The 23622-nt window shown below is 39.6% G+C and overlaps 1 protein-coding gene across 1 annotated transcript in view; it reads left to right on the top strand.

The window, feature by feature from the left end:
- LOC127423087 (fatty acid synthase-like) overlaps positions 1-23622 on the top strand; it is a 47023-nt gene that overhangs the window by 2088 nt on the left and 21313 nt on the right. The window contains exons 2-13 of the mRNA XM_051667122.1: positions 6110-6257; positions 10566-10718; positions 12352-12525; positions 12852-13052; positions 14615-14737; positions 17257-17372; positions 17912-18046; positions 18633-19095; positions 21275-21462; positions 22137-22326; positions 22952-23046; positions 23194-23328. Of these exons, the coding sequence (XP_051523082.1) occupies positions 6131-6257; positions 10566-10718; positions 12352-12525; positions 12852-13052; positions 14615-14737; positions 17257-17372; positions 17912-18046; positions 18633-19095; positions 21275-21462; positions 22137-22326; positions 22952-23046; positions 23194-23328 (2100 nt within the window). The 5' untranslated portion in view covers positions 6110-6130. The remainder of the gene's footprint in view (positions 1-6109; positions 6258-10565; positions 10719-12351; positions 12526-12851; positions 13053-14614; positions 14738-17256; positions 17373-17911; positions 18047-18632; positions 19096-21274; positions 21463-22136; positions 22327-22951; positions 23047-23193; positions 23329-23622) is intronic.

The following is a 23622-nucleotide window of genomic DNA, read 5'->3' on the forward strand; positions in this document are numbered from 1 at the left end:
GCTGACTTGGAAGATCTTGCTCTTATGCGTCGATCGATCACTGCCATGTAGACGAAATTTCAAATTGAGAATAGATGCTAAGGATGGCCGTAAAACATTTACATGTCCACAGCAAACGACGTCCTTCATAAAGTCCATGGACTAAGTTATTTTGTGGTACTCACATTGCAGCCAAATGGACTGACTCCCTGAACATCCATTTGACTGTCCGAGGAAACTGAGCGCTGCCTTTGTTTCTTTTTGTGCTGGTTTGGAGACATTTGAACCCATCTTGTAGGGATTATACATTTTTTTTCATCAGTCCATAATATTTATTTTAGAATATATATATATATATATATATAGTGTCTAAGTCCCTCATTTCATCTGTTATTAATTGCTCAATTGGAAACATTTTAGTCTCAGATCATGCACTGGTGAGTTTAGAGGTGTTGCCACATATGGAGAAAAGGAAATCATATAGTTGGTGCTTTGATGTATCCCTTTTTAAAAATCCTGAATTCCAACAAATGTTAAAGACTGAAATCAATGTTTATATGGAGACCAACTGGTCCTCAGTGTCCTCTGTGGGCGTGGCTTAGGAGGCACTTAAAGCGGTTCTTAGGGGCCGGATCATACAGTATGCCTCATTCACCAAAAAATCCAAAACACAAGAACTTGTGGAGTTGGAAGGGAATGTTAAAAGTGCCGAGGCAGAGCTGAAGCGCAGAATGTTGTCTGATGGCCCCGATTGAAATACAGATATAATACTATTTTGTCACGTAAGGTGGAGTTTTGGCTATTCAGGGCAAGACAGTCATACTTTGAGTCGGGGGACAAGGCAGGAAAACATCTGGCTAGATATATAAAAGAGTCTTTTTCTTCCATTCCCTCAGTGAAATCGGCTGGTGGTGAAATATTTACCTCAGCCATTGATATTAATAATGCTTTTAAAGAATTCCATCTTGATCTCTATAGTTCCACGTCTTTGTCTACTGATGAGGATATTTGAAACTTTGTGGAACCTTTAGAACTTCCTAAACTGATACCTGAGCAAAAAAAAGTTTCCTGATTCTGAGATAAACTTGGAGGAGCTTTGCGAGGTAATTAAGGCTTTGCCTACAGGCAAGGCTCCGGGGCCAGATGGCTTTGCCACTGAGTTTTTTAGATCTTATGATACAGAATTGGCTCCACTTTTTCTAGAAGTTCATACAGAATCATTAAAGAATGGAAAGCTTCCGCCAACCATGACGCAAGCCCGGATCAGTCTGATTCTTAAAAAGGACAAAAGCGAGTTACCGTCCAAGTTCCCTGATCCAGCTAGACGTTAAAATATTGATGATTTTCCAGGGGTAGTGGCGGGAGGTATGGCGCATATGCTTTTGCTTTAAACAGATGATATTTTATTATTCGCCTCTGACCATACTAGATCTATGCCTTGCCTCTAAGTCCTCGTGGTGGCGTAGTGACTCGCCTCAATCTTGGTGGCGGAGGACAGGTCTCAGTTGCCTCCATATCTGAGACCGTCAATCTGCGCATCTTATTACGTGGCTTGTTGAGCGCGTTACCGCGGAGATATAGCGTGCGTGGAGGCTTCATGCTATTCTCCACGGCATCCATGCACAACTCGCCACGCGCCCTACAGAGAGCGAGAACCACATTATAGCGACCACGAGGAGGTTACCCCATGTGAATCTACCCTCCCTAGCAACCAGGCCAATTTGGTTGCTTTGGAGACCTGGCTGGAGTCACTCAGCATGCCCTAGATTCGAACTCGTGACTCCAGGGGTGGTAGTCCGCATTAATTCCTTTTTCTAAGTTCTCGGGATACAGAGTTAATCTAAATCCGAAGTTTTGGCTCTGACAGCGTACTGCCCGGTAACGGCTTTTAAGCCAGGCGCCTTCCAGTGGCCCTAACAGGGCATTAAGTATTTGGGTATTTTATTCCCAGCAAATATGTGTGATTTATTTAGTGTTAATTTTGACCCTTTAATAAAAAGGTTTTTGAGCGATGTGGGCTTCATTACATTTATCTATGATTCGGAAGGTTAATGTTATTAAAATGAATTGTATTCCAAAATTCAGCTACCTGCTACAGTCTCTCCCTATAGATGTCCCCTTCTCTTATTTCAAGTAATTTGATAGCATAGCGAAGTCCTTCATTTGGAATGGTAAACGTCCCAGATTACATTTCAGTATGCTGCATAGGCCGATTGACAAAGGTGGGCTAGGCCTACCCAAGATTTTTTTTTATTATTATGCATTCGGTCTCAGACATTTGGCTAATTGGTCGCTTCCACCTGAGAGAGCCCCTCCCTGGTTTTGTATTGAATGGGAAGGTCTTGTCCCTATTTCACCAATGCAGATCCTTTCTATCAAACTAACCGGAGAAGTTAAGTTACACCTCGTTATCTCGCATTTGCACTCGGTATGGGCAAAAGTGTCCAAAGTGTTTAATTCAGACATTTATTTAAATGTTGCCTCGAGCATATGGCTGAACCCAAAATTATGTATTAATAAGTCCCCTTTATGCTGGTCAGAGTGGATTGTGAGGGGGGTTACTGCACTCGGTGACCTATATGAGAGTGGAGTGTTGAGATCCTTTGAAAATTTGGTTCAACATTTTGGGATTCCCAGATCTCAGTTTTTTTAGGTATTTACTGCTGCGCCACCTGCTCTTTACTATTTGTGGGAGTAGCATACACCCCCCTAAAGCGGCAGACACTGTGGGAGTGGTGATTACTGCTTTTAGAAAAGGTCATGAGGCATCAGTGTATTACTCCCTGTTAATTCAGAGTCTGGGGATGGAGCTTTAACTTCTATCAAGAGATTATGGAAGAAAGATGGGAGTGTGGGCTAGGATTCTAAAAAACGTCAAGTCTGCATCTAGAGATGCAAGGGTGCGCCTTATGCAATTCAAGATTTAGTAGTGGGGGTTAAATATTGATTCTGTGTATACATGTTTTGCTTTACTTTGTTTAATGAATGAATCAATAAAACATTTTAATCACAAAAAGAATACAAAATTGTTGCTGAGAATTTTTTTTTATGTCTAAGTGGTTCGAATTGAAGCAGGAATTACGCAGTGAAGTAAGGCCTACATTTTATTAAGCAAAACATGAAGACTCAAAGGTCAACAGTAGTACATTTATTCATTTAGCAGATGCTTTTACAAATGAAAAGGTACAATTTTAAAACCTTTTTTTGGACTCAAACTCACAATCTTTGGATTTGTAGTCCAGAGCTATAACCATTGCGCCACACAATCAACAAGTCTGACTGACACCAACAGACATTCCAAGTTTAGAGTACATAACGATTGCTGAGAAAATATTGTTAAAGCTTTCAGCCAAAGAGGAACTGGCTCCCCCAGCAGAGCCTGGTTTCTCCTAAGGTTATTTTTCTCCATAAACTAACATCTTGTGGCAATGAGCACAAAATTCCATATTCGTCTTTGGCTTGCTTACTGTGGGCCTTTTTAAGGCATGATTTTCAATCGCGTTATTAATTTAAACCGCACAATTAAGACTTTAAGACAATAAAGCATAATTTTTGTTTTGAAGCGAGCTGCTTTAACAATGTGTTTTGAAAAGTGCTTTACAAATAAAAATAAATTGACATAACTAGTAGTTTTGAATTAAAGCAGGAATTATGCAGTAAAGTATGGCCTACATTGAAGTAAGCACAACATGAAGACTCAACAGAAGGTCAACAGATGTACAATTTTTAAAACTGTTTTTTGCTGGACTCGAACTCAGTCTTTTGCACCATAGTCCAATGCTTTAACCACTGGGCCACTCAGTTGACAGAATGCTCAACAATGCAAAGAGACATGATAAATGAGCATGCAAAAGCGTTAGTTAACATGCTAAACAATTAGCATGCTAACCGATTAGGATCTAGAAAACTGCCCTGTTAGTATCTTGATTATGGTTTAGTTTTGGTTTATCACATTGTCTAAGCAAAGCATGAGTGTGCCTGATGTTTTCAAGGTTGTAATACTGTCATCATTTGATGACACCACTGTACAATGTGAGCTTGTTAATCGGAGCTGTAATGAGGCAAGCGGCCAGCTACATCAGTAACACTTTGGCTGCATTAGAACTGGGTCAGGTAGATTACACTCAGTCCCCTTAGAAATCTGTTTACTGACTTTATCAATATACTTTTTGCCAAGCATAGAGTTGTGGTTTGAGTGTTAAGATGTCAGAATAGTAATATGCTTCTATTATTACTGTAACATTAACCAATATAATATAGTAGGATTCACTTAAAAGGGTGGCTATCCAGGTGGCTACTGTACATAGTTCTGACTACTTGAGTATGTTCAGTACTTTTGCGGTCTCTTTTTCAAGAAGGACATGCCAATCAACAGTTTCCTTGAGAGATTCAACTAGAATCTGGTCTGTATTGTTAGTCTGTATTGGTCTATATTGTACGAATGAATTAAACAACACTGTGACAGTTCTTTAGATGACTCACACACATGCACATATGCACATTCACAGACAAGCTGTTGTATGCGAGCACCCACCTGGCAAGGATATCTCCTTCCGGTTGTCACTATGGTAACCAAGATCACTAAGCCCTTAGACTTATCTGTCCAAATTTGTTTATCCTTCTGTAACTCTGGGAAGTTTCCTTTTTCTCTGAATATAACTTTCCCAGTTCTCTTAATATTACTTTAACATACACTTTATGGCTCAATACCAACTAACTACACTCAGACAAATGTTTAGGCCCACACATGAATCATTAGGTACAGTAAAAGGATCAAGCTATGAACTTAAAATTTGGGTGTTTTAGCCATCTGATAAAATATATTGTATTAGTATAGGCTTGCCTTATAATTGTCCTTTATTTTGATGACCCTAATTATGTTTATTGATTTATGATGCATAATTTAATCTGCCCTACTTTTAGTGCTACTGTTCACCAAGTAAGGTGTGGGTCCTGTGACGAGGAGTCCATTAAAGTCCTCTATGTTATAGCCTACTCGTTGGACCTAGGGGAGAGGGGGACCCTACAAAAATGTTGTTGGGCACCATGGATTTTAGTGACCTGAATGTACAGTAAGATGGTCATAATTGCAAAGTAAATTCTGGCATGAAGCTGCTAACTGTGCATTATCCCACTTTTTATATGGCTACTTGCCTTATAAATACTGTAGGTATATAAATGGACATAATAGCCCTACCACTGACTACTCAAATAGGGTTGCCCCATTGAATCTCGGCCATATTGATTTAAGATGAAGAGATCTCAGATTGCTACAGGAGACATGAAAGTAGCACAGTTAAGAAATTGATTGCCTGGGACAACGGACAGTTATTCAGCCATTATGCAAAAAATAATATAAAACAAATGTTACACATACAAATGCAGTGGTTACCCAATCAGGACCAAGTATTCCAGAGAACCATTTAATAATGTATTTTACAACCCAATCATGTTATGAAAGGTTTTAATGAACTAGCTGTTATGTAATGCATGTTTACTGGTTTACATGGTACTCTGAGATTTTTCGCACCATTACAGAAAAATATATTATGATTTATGAACAGAATGTTTGTATAATACTTTTAGAATTTTTATATAATATTGTAAAGAATTCAAATAAATTCTGTACAGATTAAATCAACCTGGTTTTAGTGAGGGTGCTTGCTTGAAACAATGAAAAAATTTAAAATAAGTCAGACATCATATGTGTTTGGCGATGCTACAAACTTTGCAGTTAGTGAGTAGATTTCTTGGCACTTCTTTTGTCCATCAAATTAAAATGCACCCTCCCTTTTTTCCAAGTTAAATGGAACAGAGGGACACTTTGTACTTGTGACCGGTTCTTCATTGTATTGAGTGAACAGGAATCCCATCCATGCTGTCGCTTTAATACTGGTTCTCTGGCAGGCGATAGTGTGTGCTCTGACCCTAAAATGAGGAACAATAATGTATGGCCCTTCTGGCCACGCCTCCTTGAGAATGCTGTCCCACCCATTTCTAATATTGCATCAACTCGGTGACCCCAAGACACAGACTGTTAGTTTCAAATGAATCACACTCTGTCGCATTCACACTTTTTTTGCTGTTCATTGACTGACCGCTTCTTTAATTTTCTGACATTCTTCCATAGAATAAAAGAACAGAGCCAGACATGGAGGACATTGTTATTGCCGGAATTTCAGGCCGCTTTCCTGAGTCTAACAATTTGGAAGAATTTTGGCAGAACCTTTTTAATGGAGTGGACATGGTCACAGAAGATGACAGGCGGTGGAAACCAGGTATGCTAATATTAAAATGTCTTAGTTCAAATCAGTTTAGCAAATTGCTTTTAATCAGTTGAAATAAAAGAAAAAGAAACATTTGAATGACTTTTAGCTTTGAAGCCTCTATATTCTGCTCTATTGTAAAAGTTTAAAAAATTAACCTTTAGCAGATATTCATAGGTCTTATTCTTCTGGTATAATGGACCAAAAATATTGACTAATCTTGCACTACACAGATTTTTGTCCCATCAAATGCTTTCTAGAAAGAGAATGTCCCTTCCCCTAATTCCACCTGGAACTGACTAGCAAGTAGCAGTGATGTAATTATTGTATTGTATTATTACAACCTATTGGCTGTTTTTTTTAAAGGGGATAAGCCCTTAGATGCATCCTGCTCCTGCCCAAACTTTTTTTACTTTAAGGAATATTCCGGGTTCAATACAAGTTTAGCTCAATCGACAGCATTTGTGGAATAATATTGATTAATTTTGACTTGACCCTCTGTAAATGAATTGGGTTCTTAGGGTGAGAAAGGAGGAATCGGGAACGGTGAACTTCAACTCAGAATGGTATGTTTATTTACTAATCGGAACAAAAACACTCTCACAACACTCTCATGCCACACAGGCTCAGAGGGTGTGTTTGGGGCTCCCTCTACTGGGGTCTGGCTCGCTTTTAAATCCGTCTCCACTCTCACTGCAGTGACAAACAGCTGTTGGAGACAATCATTGACAGGTGGTGATCCTTTCCATTCTCATCTCCCGATCTCACTCTTCATTCACAAGCCGGAGCTCGTCCACGCCCCCACTACCACATACCCACTGCTGTACCTCACCTCTCTCACCGAGAGCTTCCGACTGATGTGCAGCACTGGGCGCTCCTCCCCCTCAACCTACTGGGACAACACGGCTCCCAACCCTCTTTCCGATGTGTCGGTCTGTAAAACAAAAAGGAGAGAGAAATCAGGAGCATGTAACAATGGCCCGCCACAAATCACAGCTTTCACCTGCATAAAAGCCTGTTGGCATGGCTTCATCCACTGGACTGGGTCTGGGGCTCCCAGCCAGCCAGCCCCATGAACTGTCTCACCTCCTTTTTGGTCTTGGTTCTTGGACAGGCTGCAATCGCTGCGGTCTTATCAATTTGGGGACGCACCTGCCCTTGACCCAAGTGGAGCCCCAGATACCGTACCTCCACCCGTCCAATTGCTTACTACTTTGGGTTTGCCGTGAGTCTCGCCTGCCGCAGCGACCTTAGAACCTGCCTCAGATTCTGCATGTGCTGCTGCCAATAATTATTGTATGTAATGATGTCATCCAGATAGGCAGTGGCGTACGCAGAGTGCGGTCTGAGGACTCGATCCATAAGGCGCTAAAACTTAGCTGAGGCCCCAAACAAACCGAACGGAAGGGTCATGAATTGGTGGAAGCCAAACTGTGTGGAGAAGGCCGTTTTCTCACGGGACATTGGTGTTAAGGGGATCTGCCAATATCCCTTTGTCAAATCCAGTGTCAAATAAAAACAAGCCACGCCCAACCGATTGAGCAGTTCGTCAATACGAGGCATTGGATACGCATCAAATTTAGACACCACGTTGACCTTTCTATAATCCACACAGAACTGGACGAGCCATCGCTCTTCAGAACCAGCACCACTGGGCTGGCCCAATCATTGTGGGATACTTCTGTTACCCCGATATTGAGCATGGCTTTTAATTTTTACCAGACAACCTTTTTTTGTGTTCGGATAATCAGTAGGGATGACTGTGTACCACTACCCCTGGGTTTGTTTCAATATGGAATTCTATGAGGTACGTACGACCGGGAAGGGGCGAGAACAGAGAATTTTCTTTGCAACCGGTCCACATCCATGATTTGCGACGGTGAGAGGTGGTCTCCGCAAGTGATCGGGGCGCCTTGATTGGCTTTTACATTCACCTCTGGCCCGAGCTCCTCCCTCTCCGGAACCACCATCGCCAAAGACACGGGGACCACCTCCCTCCACGGTTTTAAGAGGTGGTAAATTTGCCGTGCTCCGCCCGTTCGTTTAACCTTATAATCGATTTCCCTGACTCACCGTGTAACCTCAAAGGGCCCTTGCCACTTTGCGAGTAATTATAATTGACAGCTGACAAGGACTTTATCTCCCTGTGTAAATTCCTGTAGCCGAGGTCCCCTGTTATACAGCCGGGACTGATGTTCTTGAGCCTGTAGCAAATTCTCCTGTGTTAATTGCCCCAGTGTGTGGAGTTTTGCTCTCAGGTCAAGAACGTATTGAATTTCATTTTTGCTGTTTGAAGGTCCCTCGTCCCAGTTTTCCCTCATAACATCTAAGACACCACGAGGCTTACGCCTATACAAAAATGTAAATGGTGAGAACCCTGTTTAGGCTTGTGGGACCTCTCGAACTCTGAATAATAGGGGTTCAACCCACTTATCCCAATTACAGGTATCTTTGTGCACAAACTTCTGAATCATGTTTTTCAGGGTTTGATTAAACCATTCGACCAAGCCGTCCATTTGGGGGTGGTACACGCATGTCCGAATCGATTTAATGCCCAATAATTCGTACAGCTCGCGTAGTGTACGTGACATGAAAGTAGTGCCCTGATCAGTGAGGATTTCTTTCGGAATCCCCACTTGAGAGAGGATTCTGCACTACGTGCTGAAATGTTGCACAAAGGCACTGCTTCTGGATATCACGTTGCGTAATCCACCAGAACCAACACAAAGCGATGTCCATGTGCCATCCACTCTAATGGCCCGACGAGGTCCATACCAATTCTCGATCAAAGTGAGTGGGCACCATGGGGCTCTTGGGATGGTCGGTGGATTCACCAGCTGACATGCACGGCATGCCGCACACCACCTTCGAGCATCCCCGTGAATGCCCGGCCAATAAAAATGGGCCATTAGACGGTTTAGTGTTTTTTCTCGCCCTAAGTGACCCGCCATTGGATTATGATGAGCCATCTGGAATAACATATCCCGACGGCTCTTCAGTATCAACAACAGGGTTGTATCCTCTTTTGTCTGAGCATCCTGTGTCACTCGATACAACCGATCATTTATAATAGAGAAATACAGATATGAGAGTGCGATGTCTGGCTGAAGACATCTACCGGATAATTATGGATATCCCCATACACACACCTTCACCTTGTGACTTGCACCCAAAGCCTTGTCTTAAACCAGGCATTGATGGATGGAGGTCAGTGATACTCCCGATACTCACAGGTATGCAGTACATCCCAGCTCGATCAGGGGCAGCTTGTGGCACATCGGGGAGCTGGATCAAGGTCCCCATCTCCATCAGCGGGCATTGGTCCTGGAAATTCCCAGGCTCCCCGCAGTGCCAGCAAACCGCTGTTAACTCCACTATCATTGCAATGACAAACAGCTGTTAGAGACAATCATTGACAGGTGATGATCCTTACCCTTCTCATCTTCCGATCTCACCATTCTCATCTCCCGATCTCGCTCTCCATTCACAAGCCGGAGCTCGACCACAACCCACTACCACACCCTCCTTTTCTTTAAATGTTTTTTTCAAAAATTTGGGTTCCAGTGAGGCACTTACAATAGAAGTGAATGAGACAATCCGTAAACACTAAAATAGTCACTGTTTCAAAAATATAGCCAGACGGCATAAAAACAATATGCATGTTAACATGATTTTAGTGTGATAAAATCGCTTTCTAACCTTTTATGAGTAAAGTTATAGCCAATTTTATAAATATTAAATGACTGAAAACTGGCGATTTAAACAATTTTACAGCTCAAATTATACGAGTTTTAACAGAAGTACTGTAAGTGATTTTATAAAATGATAAGCTACACATCCCTGCCTTTTAAACACTCAAAAATTGGCCTTCCATTGTAAGTGCCTCACTGTAACCTCGATTTTTGCTTTTTTTCAAGAAAAGGAGGGATTTGAAATTATTTTTTGTGGTAATCAACATTATGCCACAAATGCTGTCAGTTGAGCTTAACTTGTACTGAACCTGGATATTCCTTTTCACATTTTGAAACATGTACTTAATTTGCATAATTGTCTCTTATTTAATGGTGGGTCTGCATTTGGTATGTAGTGTCTTTCATATGCTGGTCTCCTTGCCTACCTGGCTTCTGCTCTGTTGCCCTGTCCGTCTGGCTTTGGGACTGGCTTATGAAGGGCCTGTCTCTCTTCTCTCTGTTGGCACCAAACTAATACTTGCAGTCATAACCATCAGCAGGCTTAGAGCAATGAGTTGAGAATGCTTTTGATTCTCCTTCAATTCAAAGGCCCTTATAACCAAGCTGCAAATTTCTTTTAAAACCCTAGGTCTGTATGGCCTTCCACGAAGAAATGGAAAACTAAAGGAAATTGACAGATTTGATGCAGCCTTCTTTGGTGTGCATCCCAAACAGGCCCACACCATGGACCCCCAACTAAGGCTTATGCTAGAGATATCGTACGAGGCTATCGTCGATGGAGGTAAGTATCAGCTAAAAAAGAAAACCACTAAATCTGGTTGCCTATTTTTCCTGAAAAAAAAAAAAAAAACAATCTAAAGATTTTATTAAAGCAAATATGTCTTACAAGATAATAATACTTGTTTTCAGAGAAAATATCTTGAATTAAGTTTATTTTTCTTACCCCATTAGCAAATAGTTTTTTCTTGTTTTTAACCATAAACACTGGGAAAAAAATGATTTTGTGGTGTAGTAAATATAGCAGAAAAGATTAAGTACTTTCTACATTGAATAAGTTAGTTAAAGCATGAACTTGAAATGTAGAGTAAATTCTACATTCAAACATGTCAAAATTAATACTCTAGCTTATAAGTAAATATTACTTGTGATGGTTTATTTTTACAATGTGTTATTAATCCTAAAATAGAAAACCTTGTCATATTTATTTGCTAATTTGAATAAATTTCACTGGTAAATAAAATAAAAAAGTTTTACGTAACTTTTCGAAAGCTGGTGTTCCCAGCATGCACTGGGCTTAAATAGTTAATGGGCTTGCATGGTTTCACAGTTTGCAAGTTTATTAACGTCGTTTTTATTATTAATTTTGCTGTCACATTTGGTAACTTGTTTTGAACAGCCTTGAGTTCATTTTCTACTCAAAATTACCTGTTCCTGATCAAAAAAGTATCTGTTGATTGTCACCGTCATGGTGTTTTGTGTACCAAGTATTGATGTCTGCATGCTCTGATTCTTGTTCTATTAGCAGTATTGCAGGTTGATGTCTCATAGACTACATAGCATGCATTAAGTTTTCTGTGGGAGGTTGCTATATGTCATGTGGTATATGATTAAAACTGTTTGTAAGGAAAATTCAAAACGTGACATGTTATAAGATATTTATTTAAATTTAACTATGTTTATTCAAGCACCATGTATATCATATTTCTAAGTTATTAAATTTACTCACCCACTTTAATCAATATTGTATCATAAAGTTAAGTAGAGTTTACTTAGTTTTATACCATTAAGGTTTACTTAGAAAAACTGTGTGCAAAAGTCTTTTATTTATATATATATATATATATATATATATATATATATATATATATATATATGTGAAAAAAACAATTTGCCAATGGTGAAAATTTTTTATATTATATCTACCTGTATTTGATAGATAGAAAAATAGATTCTATTAAATCATTATCTTTCATATCTCAAGTAAATTTATCTTGTTTTAGGGATTTACTAGAAATATTTTTACTAGAAAACAAAAAGTCTGAAATTGGAAAACTGGATTTTTACTAGAAACTTTATTTTATTTTTGGCAGAGTGTAGCTTAACTGGTAACGCATGGTGCTTGCAATGCCAAGGCCATGGATTTGATTCCCAGGAAACATATGTGAATATAATGTACACCTTGTGAACGTACTGTTGGGTAAATGCGTCTGCCAAATGAACAAATGTAATTGTTATTTTCAAGCAAGTTTTGTTATATGATATAAGAGGAAAGAATTATTCTCTAGTGCTAAAGAACATAAGCAATGTCTTAATGTTTAGTAGATATAGGGTTATATTTTGTCTTAGAAACTCATTATTTTCAGTGATTTTATTTGCTGCGTGTTGATGATTAGCATGTTGATTCTTCCTTGCAGGCATAAATCCAGTGTCCATGCGTGGCAGTAAGACTGGTGTCTACATTGGTGTAAGTGGCTCAGAGGCAGGAGAAGCCTTCAGTAAAGACCCAGAGGAGCTGCTGGGTTACAGCATGACTGGCTGCCAGCGCGCCATGTTTTCCAACCGCTTGTCTTACTACTTTGATTTCAATGGTATGCAAACATTGTGACCTTTTTGAACAGTTACATCGTCTCATTTACTTTTGTTTGGAATTATTGTGTGGTCATTTTTTTTATATGGTGTGATGAAAGGTGATTTGAATTTGTGACTATTTATACAATCATGACACAGATAGTTGACTCATACCACACATGCTTTTAGACCAAGGTAACCAGTTGAAATTTTACATTATGACATCACTTATTTTGTGGGGGAAAAAAAGAAAATGAAAATCAGAGGGAAATCAGTAAAGTCAGCCTTTAACTAGTTGTATTTGATGTTTACCAAATATTCACTACTGTGTACGTGTTTTCATAAGGTCCCAGCACAGCCATTGACACAGCATGTTCTTCTAGTCTGTTGGCTCTGGAAAACGCCTTCAATGCTATTCGCCATGGCCAATGTGATGCAGCACTTGTGGGTGGAGTCAACCTGCTGCTCAAGCCCAACACCTCAGTGCAGTTCATGAAACTAGGCATGCTCAGTCCTGAAGGAACCTGCAAATCATTTGATGCCTCAGGTGTGATGACGTATATACAGAATCACTGTAATTTGTCCATTTCTTGTTCTGCAACTTTTTCTCTAGAAGGTTTCAAAGGAATCCATGTCTATAAATGTTACTCATTGGCATGACTACAATATGGCCGTCTAAATTCTTAAATCTTTAACAATGTTTGGAATGGAATACTAGCATACAGCAGCAGTATAAAACAGTGTGAGAAATTAAAGAGGGCTCAGGGCAAAAATGCCACAAAGTGACAAATTCTAAATATGAGGGCAAAAAAAAAAAAAAGCTTAGTTTTTATTGGTAACATCTGATTATATTTTTAATCTATTCTGGGCCTAGTTGCACATATTATGGCATAAAAAATGAGTTGATGTTGATTTTAATTTTATTGGTATGAGGTAATATAGTCTCAGTCTAATTATTTTTTAAATGAAGTTCTATGTAAAGTCTTGGCCAGGACACTTCTGTAAAAGAGATTCTTAATCTCAGTGAGTATTATTTCCTGGTTAAATAAAGGACAAATAAATGTAAATTAATTCATTAAATTGTTGCATTTGAAATGGAATTTATGTTAAGAATAAAATATGCTCTCATAAAAGTAGAAAATGCCACTGAAAATCAAATCCAGTGGGCAGTTACTGCCTCTATAGAAAAGTAAATTTCTGACACTGACACAACACTAAACATTTTAAGCAGTAGTATGCTACATTTAGTGCTGGGTATTATTGTATTACATGTAGTCTGGATTATGTAATCAGATTACAAAAATAAAGCTCTTGTAATTAGACTAAATTACATATTAAAATACTTGTAATCAGAGTACTGTTGCTGTACTTTTTGATGGATTACATGATTACATATTAATCAGGAAACAGCAGTAAATTGTTCATAATTTATTAACCCCCAAATTCTTCTAAATTAATTCATTCTAAATCAGCCTACCACTGATATACATTATGACTTCTCATGACAAGTAATTATTTAAATGACTAAACACTGCCAATGTATAGTATAGCTGTGAAATATAATGTCTACATTATGTCCAGTGACCTTCACTAAATTACTGGTTCTGGAAGTCTGGAAGTTTTTTTTTTTAAATGCATTTAAGCAACATAATATTAAAATAGTATAGATTATCCTACTTCAATGCATTTGACATCAAATTAAACAAGAGTCAGGTCAGAGATAATCCAAAAATAATCAGATTAGATTACCTAAAAATATATTTGAATTCCATACCAGATTGCAATTCTGAAGTAATCTACCTTGAACTGGCTATAATTGTCACATGATCTCATTACATTGCATGTTTAATTTAGTGAGTGGTGTCCAGTTATTTGCATCATTTTAGAAATAAAGGTTTTGTTAAAATAATTTTTATCCAATTTTGTATCTCAGTCACACTGTAAATGCAAGGTCAAGTCGACCACATGTGCACACGGCACATAGTATACATACTATATACTGCAGAAATGCATACTATTCTGAACGTAGCCTGTAGTTCCTGATTTGCACAACTTTTAATAAATGGAGGTTTTAAAGTATGCTTATTTTTATCTTGTTTTACTTTATAGGAAATGGTTACTGTCGCTCCGAGGCTTGCGTCGCAGTTCTCTTGACCAAGAAGTCAATGGCAAAAAGAATCTATGCTACTGTTCTCAATGCAGGCAATAACACAGATGGCTACAAAGAACAAGGTGCACCCAACAAACACACTTTCCTCTCACACACATGAAATCCCCCAGTTTGAGCAATGTCAGCTCATGTTAAACCTCGTTTATCTGCTCAGGTTAGGCTCTCTGAAGCATGGCATTATTTTTACACTGGCTGGCACATTACATGATCAGAATGAGCTTTATTGCCAAGTATTCTTACACATACAAGGAATTTGACTTGGTAACAGAAGCTTTCAGTGCACAAACAATACAGCAACATGACAGAAATAATAAAAAATAGAATAAAGAATAAAAATAAGTGGGGGCCTGCATAGCTCGGCGAGTACTGATGCTGACTACCAGCCCTGGAGTCGTGAGTTCGAATCCAAGGTGTGCTGAGTGACTCCAGCCAGATCTCCTAAGCAACCAAATTGGCCTGGTTGCTAGGGAGGGTAGAGTCATATGGGGTAACCTCCTCGTGGTCGTGATTAGGGGTTCTCACCCTCAATGGGGTGCGTGGTGAGTTGTGCGTGGATTGCAGAGAGTAGCATGAGCCTCCACATGCTTTGACTCTCCACAATGTTATGCACAGTGAGCCACGTGATAAGATGCGCGGATTGACGGTCTCCAAAGCGGAGGCAACTGAGACTTGTCCTCCGCCACCCGGACTGAGGTGAGTAACCACCACAACATGAGGACCTACTAAGTAGTGGGAATTGGGCATTCCAAATTGGGAGAAAAGGGGTTAAAAAAAATTATAAAAAAAAGAATAAAAATAAGTGAATTGAAAATAAAGTTTATATAAAAATATACAATAAGACACAAAAATATACGTATATACAAATACAGTCTGTTATATACAGATCGTGCAAGGGAATGTAATGTGCAGAAAAGGTAGGATATGTTAAATAGATATAATTGACTAAGCTTGTTATTGCACATAATTATTGCTTAATGGGGCAGTTTTAACTGTTCAAGAGATGGATGGCCTAAGGGAAAAAGCTGTTCCTGTGCCTGGCTGTTCTGGTGCTCAGTGTGCTGTAGCGCCAGCCAGAGAGCAACAGTTCAAAGAGGTAGTGGGCTGGGTAAGTGGGGTCCAGGGTGATTTTTCCAGCCCTTTTCCTCACTCTGGATGTGTACAGGTCTTAGATGGTGGGAAGGGGAGAACCAATAATCCGCTCAGCAGTCCGAACTGTTCTTCTGATGTCCGATTTGGTAGCTGAACCAAACCAGATAGTTATTGAAGTGCAGAGTACAGATTCAATGACTGCTGAGTAGAACTGTATCAGCAGTCGGCGGAGTGTAATGCTGGGGTGTTACTCCTGAATTCCACATTCATCTCCACTGCTTTGAGCATGTTCAGCTCGAGGTTGTTTGGCTGCACCAGATAGCCAGCTGTTCAACCTCCCATCGGTATGCAGACTTATCGGCACCTTGGATGAGGCCGATGACTATAGTGTTGTATGCAAACTTCAGGAGCTTGACAGAGGGGTCCTTGGCGATGCAGTCGTTGGTATACAGGGAAAAGAGTAGTGGGGAGAGCACACATCCCTGGGGGGCACCAATGCTGATTGTACAGGTTCTGGAAGTACATTTCCCCTGTCTCATTAGCTGCTGCCTGTCCGTCAGAAAGCTGGTGATTCACTGACAGATAGAGGTGGGAACAGAGAGTTGGTTTAATTTAGTCTGGAGAATAGCTGGGATAATGGTGTTGAAAGCCAAACAGAAGTCCACAAAAAGGATCCTTGCATATGTCTCCGGTCTGTCCAGATGTTGCAAGATATGATGCAATCCCATGTTGACTGCATCATCCACAGACCTGTTTGCTCGATAATCAAATTGAAGGGGATCTAGAAAGAGTCCACTGATGTCCTTCAGGTGGGCCAACACCAGTCTCTCAAATGACTTCATGACCACAGACGTCAGAGCGGCAGGTCTGTAGTCAATAAGTCCTTTGATCTTGGGTTTCTTTGGATTGGGGATGATGGTGGAGCTTTTGAAGCAGCAGGGAACTTCACACTGCTCTAGTGATCTGTTGAAGATCTGTGTGAAGATGGGGGCCAGCTGGTCATCACAGGCTTTTAAACAGACGAGTGAAACGCAATCGGGACCTGATGATTTTTTTGTCTTCTGTTTCCAGAAAACCCGGCACACATCCTGTTCACAGGTCCTAACTGCAGGTTGAGTAGCAGGAGGGGGAGGAGTGGGGTCGCAAGAGGTGTTGATTTTTGTGTGAAGAGAAGGTCAGATTGGTTGTGAGACTGGGCTTTTCAAATCTACAGTAAAACACATGCTGCCCTCTTCCCCAGTCACACTTTACTTAAAAATAACACTTCACTTACTAAAGGGAGATGGGCTGTTTACATTCTTTGGCATAAGTACAAAATAATATTGGACCCATGTGGCATGTGCTCCATTATATAGAGGAACAAATTGTCCATGCTCCAGCTCACATGTGTTCCAGAATGGCATCTTAAGGATTCAACTGCTTGTGAAGTCATAACTGCTACCTATACATCTCTACAGATTGTGGAATGTGATGTGACTTCTCTTTCCCCCAGGTGTAACGTTCCCATCAGGTGAGATGCAGCAGCGCCTTGTCCGTTCCCTTTACCAGGATGCCAACATCTCACCAGAGCAGGTGGAGTACGTTGAGGCCCACGGCACCGGTACTAAGGTCAGTCAAAATAAAAAATTGCAATGGTAACGGCTTTGTTGATTATGGTCGCAAAAAAAAAAAAAAAACTGTAATTATGACCTGATATACAATAAACACTCAAATGCAAATTGTTTTACAAGTAAGGTCTATAGTCTGGTTAGGTCTAAATATAGACTATGAGATCTTTATGGTGCTTTTGTCTGTCTGTATATTGATTTTATACACTTTTTCACAATCTATGTTTGTGAAAATCTGTCTTCTCTTCACTCCAAAAACGTGTTTCTTATATTTCTGGATATTCTGAATAAGGAGTTTATATAAACAATTCAGATTGCTACAGGCCAATGCCAACTGTATCCGGATTTCTAGAAATTAGAATATTGGCTTAATTTGGTTATGGCAGTTGGGTTAACATGTGTACATGATGCATAAATATTCAGAATATAACCAAACTCTGATTTATATTGGAATATCCTTCATTGTGCAATAGAAATAGCTTACCTTTAAGTGTTTCTTGCTGTTAAGTGGATAATGAAAATAATGCTTTATGTTCACAGGTTGGAGATCCTCAGGAAGTGAATGGCATTGTCAGTGTATTCTGTCAATCACAGAGGGATCCCCTTCTGATTGGCTCAACCAAATCTAACATGGGACACCCAGAGCCTGCCTCTGGACTGGCTGCTCTTGCCAAGGTATCTTGCTTTTTTGCCAAGGTCTTTTTAAGCATTAACTGTCCCTACTCCAAGTGTAATTGTTTTAATACTCCATGGTCATTTGGAGTTCCAAGTAATTCAAAGCCTTATGTCAAGTAAGGAACAACATTCCGATCAACCAACCAGATTTTAGGTTTAGGGTTAGGATTAGGATTAGGGCTTCAGCAGCACCTAACCTTAAACTTTCGCTTATCAGATCCCTCTGATTTTAGGGGTAGTTAATGGTGATGGATAGGGTTAAGACCAGTGGTTAAATTGGGGCAGAACAAAAAGAAAACAAATAGTCTGATATTTGTCGCATCGGAACCTGTTCCGGTATATTCCCCTAGAGCTGCACTTTTTTAAATGCACACACGCTCCACCATGCTCCGCTTCAAGCAGTTCAACCAGTTCAACCAGTGGGAAGAAATGTGTAACACCCCCAACCCTGCTCTTAGGGTTCCACCACCTCGAAAATCACAATTTAACCCTTGGTTAAGACTGTATTTGCTATCCAAAATCCATATTCCAAAGGTGAATTTAGTCAGTTAAATCACCAATGTAATTAAAATTGAATTCTTTGCAGGTGGTTTTGTCTCTGGAACATGGCGTCTGGGCTCCCAACATCCACTTCCATGATCCAAACCCTGACATTCCCGCTCTGACGGATGGCCGGGTTCATGTGGTGACAGAGCCCATTCCTGTCCGTGGTGGCATCGTAGGCATCAACTCATTTGGCTTCGGGGGCTCAAACGTCCATGTGATACTGCGTCCACATGGTCCAAAAGCACTAGATCAGACAATGCCACCTCTGATCCCCAGACTCCTACAGGTCTCTGGGCGCACTGAGGAAGCCGTCACTTACATCCTCAAAAGAGCCCAAGAACATAAGGAGAACCCAAGTTTCCTGTCTCTATTGAATGAGGTGTCTGGAGTTCCAACAGCAGGCATGCCATACAGGGGCTATGCACTGATTGGAGCCCAGGGAGAGGTTACAGAGGTTCAGCAGGCCCAGCCCACACCCAGACCCCTCTGGTACATTTGCTCAGGTGAGAGGGCATGTATTTGTGATTGTAAATGTTTTAAAGAGGGTCATACCATAAGGAATCAAATCTTTCTTGGACTTCTGAGATAAAAGCGTTTGATGTACTATGACAACATACTGTAAATTTTAGAAGTCAAAACTTAACTCAAAAAAGAAACGTATCTGCAAAAATTACTTGTTCTGAGCTTTTGCAACTTTCTGACGTCAGATGGATGAATACACTCGTCAATGACCGCAAACCATGCAGCTATAGCTGGGTTTTTATCACGTATTTTTTATGCGCATTTATGCGCATGCCAAGATACGAATAAAATCTCCTAAATGTGAATAAACAAATGTATATGCTCACTTGAGGGATACTATTTTTATTCTGCAAGTATAAATATGCATAAAGTATGATGGAAACACATTTACCGAATAAACTCCTATTGAATTGATAATGAATACAAGATGCGCATCAAAAAAAGTCATGTGACTGAATAACTCGTTCATAACTGGACTAACCAGAGGACCAATCTTCGAATCTGAAATGTTGCTCTGGGCATCCTGAAATAATGGTGTCTAAAATATCCAAATTCTGCATAGAGTTTGCAGAGCAAGTAAGTCGAATATAAACTTCAACTGTGCCGAAGAGCAGGTTTATTGAAGCTTTTGAAAAATATATCATAGATCCGCAAGGCAAAGACAAAAGGAAAGAGGAACGCTCACACATAGTCCTCCCAGAACTGTGTGATGCACTGTCACTCCTAAACATGAGACAGTTCTTTACAGTGTTTTGTCTGTGTGCTCTAAACCGCAGTTATTTATTAAAGGAATATTCCAGTTTAAATACAAGTAAAGCTCAATCGACTGCATTTGTGGCATAATGTTATTACCATAAAAATACATTTGGACTTGCCCTTTTTATCTTAGAAATAAATAAAAATAAAAAATAATTCTTTGTTGCAGTGAAACACTTACAATGTAAGTGAATGGGGCCAATCTGTAAACGTTAAAATATTCACTGTTTCAAAAGTAAAGCCACAAGATGAAAACTATGCATGTTAACATGATTTTAGTGTGATAAAATCGCATACTAAGCTTTTCTGTGTAAAGTTATAGCCAATTTTACAACTTCCTTGCCATGATGATGTAATGTCAACAAACCCTAAAATGACTAAAAAGGACGATTTAAACAACTTTACAGCTCAAATAAAACCATTTTAACAGAAGAATTAATGTAAGTGCTTATAAAATTATAAGCTTCACATTTTTGCCTTTTTAAACCCTCCAAAAATTGCCCCCATTCACTTCCATTCTAAGTACCTCGCTGTAACCTCGATTTTAGCTTTTTTTTTTTTTTTTTTTTTTCAAGAAAAGAAGGGACGACAAATGTCACATGCAGTCGATTGAGCTTAACTTGTTTTGAACCTGGAATATTCCTTTTAATAAGAGTCACAGTGGCAACAATTTCTCCTGAAGTGACTATTTTGTTTGTTTGAACTGCACATCCTCCACCATTAAATTGTAGCCTTTATTAAATATTATAATATAAAATTTATATGGTTTTTCGCGCAAATTACATTTGCAACACCAATGGAAACATAGCTTATGAAGTTTTTTCCTTTGTATTGATCCTAGAGGTCAATCTGTTACATTTGGATCCTCAATTTTATCAGACGTCTTTTTGCTCAGCCAATTTGCAGGTCAAACTTGAAATTTGGGATGCAGCGAAAACAACTTTGCATGGGCTTGCATTTCCATTCTCTCGCATTTTAATGAATATGAATTGAAGGGAATGGAGCCCTGTTGCTCATTTGAAATGCGAAAGTGGGCCTTTCTTAAAGGCATAGCATCAAAAACAAGACCGTCTTAGTTTTGAATGGCATACTACCATACTACTCTTACTATTTCTGCTGTAAAAAGATAGAGTAAGAGTATTATAGTAGTTTGCCATTATGTACTCAGCCACTGTTTATTTTTAACGGTCAGAGAGATTGGAAAATTGAAAAAAAAAAAAAACGAAAACAAAAACAACATTATTAACATTTATAAATGGACCGCATGGAAAAAGTAGCAAAAATAATCAAGTACCAAAATAAACCCATTTAAAGTTTACATACTATCACATTGGCTGTATTTTCAAGTATGTTCTGTGATCAGCTGACCTATGTTGGTTTTTCTTTCTCTCTGTCTTCTACCAGGTATGGGTACACAGTGGGCAGGTATGGGCCGTACTCTGATGCAGCTGCCTGAGTTCCGGGAGTCAATTCAGCGTTCGGATGTGGCTCTGAAGGCTATTGGGCTTTGTGTGTCCCGCCTGCTCATGGACGCTGATGAAAGCACTTTTGAAGACACCGTCCATGCATTTGTTGGTCTTGCAGCCATCCAGGTCAGTCTCCCCTAAATCTAGAGAGGCCCTATGTACAGTGCCAGAGTGACTGGAACAGGACTGACATCAGCAGAATTTCTCAATAAATGAAGTAATCCCTGCTGAACATTGTGACTGGTGTCAGCCGGCCAAATGTTGCAATAGACTCCCACAATAAGTCATAATTTCAACAGTTGCTTAGTGCGCAAGATTCTTAAAGGAATAGTTCACCCAAAAATCTAAAATCTGTCATTTACTCACATAATTTTGTTCCAAACCCACTTTCTTTCTTCCATGGAACACAAAAGAGGTTTAGCAGAATGTCCCAGGTGCCCTTTTCCATATAGTATCATTAAAAGTTGCATTAAAGTAAACCGCACAATGTATGCACTAAATTCCAAGTATTCTGAACTAATACGACAGCTTTGTGTAAATAACGGACTGAATTTAAGTTATGAACTGATAATCTTCCCCTCTGATGTAGCTCTCAAATCTCATTCTGGTTTCTGCATATACAAACTTGCCATGCTTCGATTGGTCATGGCTAGATACAATGCAGTTTAGCATAATTGACGTTAAACCTGCAAGTTTGAATATCCACTAGCACTAGTCTGCTGGTTTTGTACTTGCTAGATGGGTTAGCTCACACATGACCATGGTTTACAAACGTGAATGCATTACTGTGAATTTTCCAGGTTGCCCAGATTGACATGCTACAGAAGATGGGTCTACAGCCAGATGGGATTGTAGGACACTCTGTGGGAGAGTTAGCGTGTGGATACGCCGATGGCTCCCTGAGTCACAGTGAGGCCATTCTAGCTGCTTATTGGAGAGGACGCTGTATTAAAGAGGCCAACCTGCCCCCTGGAGGCATGGCTGCAGTGGGTAAGTGTGGCAGCTGATGTTTTCACAGGCTTTGCTTTGTCAATCAGACACAAAACGGAGAGCTTCCCTTCCTTGTGAATTTGTCTTTTGTTCAGAAATGGATGCTGTAATTTAGGGGTGTTATGTCCTGTAAGGAGACTAAAGTGTCTGTGAAGAGCATGCTTGGGTATTGTTAGTACTGGACCAATGAAATAATCTAGTAAGAGCATTGCAAATAAATCATCTTAATCTGGCCCTACTTGAACAGAGTAGGAGGGTTAAATAATAAACTAAAGATAAATGTACACGACTGAAAAGACTTGTTTTCATAGAATATATCTTGAATTTTGTTTTATTGCCTATTGGCAATTTGTTTTCTTGTTGTTAAGCGTGCATTTTGTTTGTAAATGTATCTTTTTTTTTTTTTTTTTTTTTTTTCTTTTTTTTTTAAAGCTTTTGATGTTTTTACTGCAAAAACAAGACGTAAATTCTGATTGAGAAAAGGTTTTATTACAGTTAGTATTTAAAGTGTGTTTTAAATTCATTTAGTTTTTAGTCCACAGGGCCAAAAGTGCCCATAATTTTACACTTTTTTTTCTCTCTCTCTCTCACACTGAACTTTCCGTCCTCTTTGTACACTTCCAAGGCCTAACATGGGAAGAATGCAAAGCTCAGTGTCCACAGGGTGTTGTTCCTGCTTGTCACAATGCGGAGGACACTGTCACCATCTCTGGCCCTCAGGTATATGCTCTCTGGCTCTATTTCTTTTTGTTTTCTCTCCAAAGAAATTGAGCACCACCTATAATTATTTATTTATTTATTTATTTTTTTTTTTGAATAATGAAAGTATTCATACTAGTGCCTAATAGAAAGTGTTTGGTTATGCAGGAGTCTGTCAGCAAGTTTGTCTCCCATCTGAAAGAGAGCGGTGTGTTTGCCAAAGAAGTGCGCAGTGCCGGTGTGGCTTTTCACTCATATTATATGGCTGCCATTGCTCCTGCCCTGCTGACTGCACTGCAGAAAGTGAGTAGTTTTAGAGATTTGCTCTCTCCCAGTGCCCTCTGGTGGTCATTAGGTTTTTGGTCAAAGACCTCTTTGAAATGTCTACTTTATGATTAATGAAACTTGTTAGCAGTGGTGGGCAAAGGTGATTTAGGTCACGTCCACACTAAGTTTTAGCTTCATTTATGCCTCTCATCCACACTAGAACAGCATTTTCCTCCACCGAAAACTGAGCATTTAAAAAACACTCTTCATTTCAGCATACATTTGGAAAATCAAGTTCAAGTGTTTTTTTTTTTAATGTCATATTTCCTC

This window comes from Myxocyprinus asiaticus, chromosome 32 (genome assembly GCF_019703515.2).
Source record: "Myxocyprinus asiaticus isolate MX2 ecotype Aquarium Trade chromosome 32, UBuf_Myxa_2, whole genome shotgun sequence".
In the NCBI taxonomy this organism is placed as follows: domain Eukaryota; kingdom Metazoa; phylum Chordata; class Actinopteri; order Cypriniformes; family Catostomidae; genus Myxocyprinus; species Myxocyprinus asiaticus.